The 4,247-nt window shown below is 31.5% G+C and overlaps 2 protein-coding genes across 2 annotated transcripts in view; one reads left to right on the top strand and one right to left on the bottom strand.

The window, feature by feature from the left end:
* LOC122850930 (CLIP-associating protein-like) overlaps window positions 1–806 on the top strand; it is a 4,203-nt gene extending 3,397 nt beyond the window's left edge. Inside the window, exon 11 of the mRNA XM_044149979.1 lies at window positions 774–806. Coding sequence (XP_044005914.1) covers window positions 774–806 — 33 coding nt within the window. The remainder of the gene's footprint in view (window positions 1–773) is intronic.
* Window positions 807–1,157: 351 nt separating this feature from the next.
* LOC122850929 (baculoviral IAP repeat-containing protein 7-like) lies at window positions 1,158–1,886 on the bottom strand. Its single transcript, XM_044149978.1, has one exon. It carries the CDS (start codon window positions 1,884–1,886, stop codon window positions 1,158–1,160), a length of 729 nt encoding a protein of 242 aa, XP_044005913.1.
* Window positions 1,887–4,247: the final 2,361 nt, after the last annotated feature.

Here is a 4,247-nt window from a genome sequence, read left to right as displayed (position 1 = left end):
AGTATGTATATATATGAATAATAATATTATTTTTTTTTTAAATATTATTTTGTGATGTGTGCGCGCGCATAGGTGCAACCAGACTGCAAGCAAAAGTGTCAGCAGAAGTGTGAATGGAGAATGTGTGTGAGCCAAACAAGTGTTAGTGTAGGGCGGGTCTTGTTTTGTTAGTGTAAAATGTTTATAGCGCTGCAGCGGCAGCAAAAGTCCCAGCAAAAGTTTGAATGGAGAATGCGTGTGAGTCAAATAAGTGTTAGTGTAGGGCGGCCATGTTTGTAGTGCTAGTGTTCAAGTCAGGCTCCGTGTTTTTTTACAGGAACGTAGCAACTTGTTCAATGCTCAATATTGTCATGAATAAAAATGTTAAAAATTTTTTTTTACTTTTATATTATTCTTTGATATTTAAACTAACAATCGGAATTGACGCAGATAATTTTAAATTAATTTATAACGAGCATTTAAAGTGTACGAGTCAGACCCGTGTATTATCATACAGGGACATAGCAACTTTTTCAATTGTCAATATTGTCATGAATAAAAATGTTAAAAATTTTTTTTTTACTTCTATATTATTCTTTGATGTTTAAACTAACAATCGGAATCGACGCAGATAATTTTTCAAATCAATAAAAAGTTATATTAATATTTCTAGCGTAGGGTCTAGCGTTCGAGTCAGCCCAGGTGTAATTTTTTTTTTTATTTAATTTTTAATTTTTTTTTTTATATCATTACATTTATTATTTTATTATTCAATTTTTAACCAAAATTTCAAGTATGACTCATTTGTATGCAGCTGGGAAATATAGGTTAAATAATTAAGACATTTTATTTATTTTAAAAATTTATTTGATCTACTTTTGACACATGTTTAATTATGATATTATTGGTTGAATGACACCAGGTATATGAACTCGACATATAATACATTTATCAATTGCTGGAGCACATTTGACACATGTAACCATATGTAAACAAGGAAGAAAAATAACAGACAATGGTTCATTATAACAAATTTTACAAACAAATGTATCATCTTCTTTTTTACTTTTTTTATCTTTTTTTATTTTGTCTTTCTTTTCTTAATTTTTTTTTCTTCTGTACTTTCTTCATATTTTTTTCAAAATTGTATTGCAATGAATATCGTTCGACAAAATCATTTATATTAGTCGGAGAAAATAACATTCCGGAAAATATCTAGCATGTTCTTCCCATGGATCTTCATTATTTTTCCAATCTTTAATTCCATTTCCACAATGATGACAAATTACATAATCTCCTATAGACGAATAAAAAAATCCAGCCTCAGCCATGGATTCTTTTGTCTGAGAAATATATTTCGGCCAATAATAAAATGTATTTAATCGTGATTCATATGAGACCAGATCTTTTTCCGCTGGAGGTGTAGTAGATATTCCAACACAATGTTCTTCAATTGGAGGATTAGAATATTCTTCCATTTCAAGATCAATATAAAATTCAGCATAAAATGTACGGTCTTCTTCTCTTGAAGTAGATGGAACACGATACGAAGCACGAAAATCTGTAGGTATACAATGTGGATCACCTTCCATAGGTATAAGTTGTGGGCTTACTCCTCTAGGAACATTACCACAAGCTATATTTCTAATAAAACGACAGCTTGCCTTAGCACGTTGATGATCTAGCCACGGATTGTCACCTCGATTCCATTCTTCAATTTCAACACAACACTCAAAACATTTCAACTTAGATCCATAACCAGTATAATAAAATCCAGCAGCAGAAAATCTTACAGGATCACAAATATCTGCTATCGGTGATAGCTCTATACTTTTTTGTCTAGTTTCTTCTACACGATAAATATATTTATTATATCTACGTTTTCTATCCTCTACTGAAGACGTCATTTTTAAAACTAGTTGTCGTAAGAGACGACGTGGGTACATTTTTTGATAATATGGGAGGGGAGTTTTCACCTGAACCAATGGATGCAATTCCCCAATTTATAAACTACTTATTTTCCAATAAAAATTCCACACATGTTTTTTTATTAATTTATTTATTTAATTTCGATTACAAATAGATGATTGTATTTTAGATCCACTACCAGTAAGGAAATGAAAATTTTTCTTATGTTTATAATTCTTACGTCTACTAACAATTTTTTTAAACATTCTTAAAATATATCGGTCGTTCCGTTCAACATCATTCGTAAATAATCGGAGAAATCCGTCGAGCCTCCCACCATTCGCGAAATAATGAAGAGCAACAATGCACCAATGACCGCAACAATTACTCGTAACACTTTGCAGCTGTATATTGTTGTACTCGTGGATGACACAATTTCTTTTGAGAGCGTAAAGGGAACGGGGATCTCGGAGGTCGTTCCGAAGCGTCGAAGAAGAGTCCATGTCCCAAATTATTGACGTAAACACACCCAATGAGGACCTGGTTGATTATGATTATCAAGACAACAATAATTCCAACAAGGTTTCGTCCATATATGAGGTAATCGGTCACTAGCGTATACTCCTGCACGTGTCAAATCCGTAAGTGGTAATGCGTCAACCAATTGATAGTATTCATACCAATGTTTCTTTGACTGTATTGAAAAACGAATTAAAGACTACATCTACTTCAATGTCGTCTTCACTTTTTCCTCTTCGTATAATTAATTTTTTTCCAATTAACCAATTTTTTAATTTATAAACGTTTTGTTGAGTACGAGTATAATTAGGATAATTTACTCCGTGAAATAAACAATAATGTTCGTCTGCTGGTAATAAACCAAATCGTGGTGATATATTTTCTAAATTAATAATACAATGTTCTCGCAAATATTGTTGTAAAAACATACGTTTCTCTTCACCTCTCACATAAATATTTTTACCAAGTTCTCCAATTTTTTCAATTAATGATTGTAGATTTTTGTAAGGTACTTCAGATGCGTCCCAATCAATTTTATGATAATTTTTTGTTAACCAATTGTTTTGTCGACGAGCTCCTTTTTCAAGTTTCGAGTACTTAAAAGGTCCAATTATCCAATGACTTATAAATTTATCGTGTAATGTCAAGACAGAAATTTCTTTCGGGTAGTATTCATTGCGAGATCCAACTAGACACTGAATATCAATGATTAAAACTTCCGACATATTTATGACTGAATAACATAAACTAAAGTAGCTCTATATATACGTATACCCCTTCTTAATTACTATAATCTAATAGTACCTGACGTGTACTATCAATTTCTATAATATTATCAAACTCGGCATATACTATACAATTTATTGTTTGAGCAAGTGCAACACCGAATCTTATCTCAATTCTGAGACTTCCATTTTTTATTAAATTCCAGTACATGCTATCATTAGCAGAGAGGTCAGGTGTTAAGTCAAATGCAAATAAAGTATAGCCCTTCGTAAAACTAGAACGAGAAATTTTCATTCCATGATCAGCAAAATGTATTCCAGTTCCAGAAAATAATGTCTGATAGGCTTCAGCATCATGAATATTATTACTAAAACTAGGAGATAATGCTTTACCACCAACATATAAGGCCAAAAAATTTAAATTAAAATGTTGAAAATTAAATGGATTAAATTTTCTATGACCATTAAATGCTCTATTATCAACTAAACCAACAACAATTCTTTTAGGTAAACTTCCTAGTATAATATTGTCAAGTGTATTTGATAATATACCCTGAGCTAAAATAAAACTCTTTACTTCTACTCTAGTCAAAGGATATTTTGCAGTCGTTTTGGCCAATGCTTTTGAATGTGCTACAAGTACACTTGGATTGAGCTTAGCACGACGTATGATGAGTGTTGCTTCTAAAATATTTACTTTATAATTTCCATCCTCTGTGTTGTCCATTAAACAAAATTCATTCTTTGATCGTGTTAAAGTTATTTTCATCTCAACACCATTCAATAAAAATTTATTTTGATTAAAAACATCAACATGTAAATGCCCAAGCATCTCAAATTGATTGCCATTAGTCATAAAAAGTGATCGATCTTGCAATCCTTTATTTTGTGCTCCAGCAGCAGCTCCTACTGGTGCTTCCATAAAACCTGGAGTATCTAGAAACCATAGTCCCAATTGTAAATGGCTGTTTGATGCATCTGATCCATAGTTTAATAATGTTTCAATATATGCACGGTATGGATATGAAGAATTAGATCCAGAGACTGACTTTTGATTAAATAAAACATCACATTGACTAATCATTGTATGTAAAAAATTATTTGTTACACCCACAG

The sequence above is a fragment of the Aphidius gifuensis genome, linkage group LG3 (assembly GCF_014905175.1).
Source record: "Aphidius gifuensis isolate YNYX2018 linkage group LG3, ASM1490517v1, whole genome shotgun sequence".
NCBI lineage: Eukaryota > Metazoa > Arthropoda > Insecta > Hymenoptera > Braconidae > Aphidius > Aphidius gifuensis.
The sequence above is the reverse complement of the archived record's forward strand: the minus strand, read 5'-3'. Positions and strand labels throughout refer to the sequence as shown.

What these genes read in the sequence shown, in the direction of transcription:
- LOC122850929 (XM_044149978.1), bottom strand. Translation starts at nt 1,886, where the DNA reads ATGACGTCTTCAGTAGAGGATAGAAAACGTAGATATAATAAATATATT.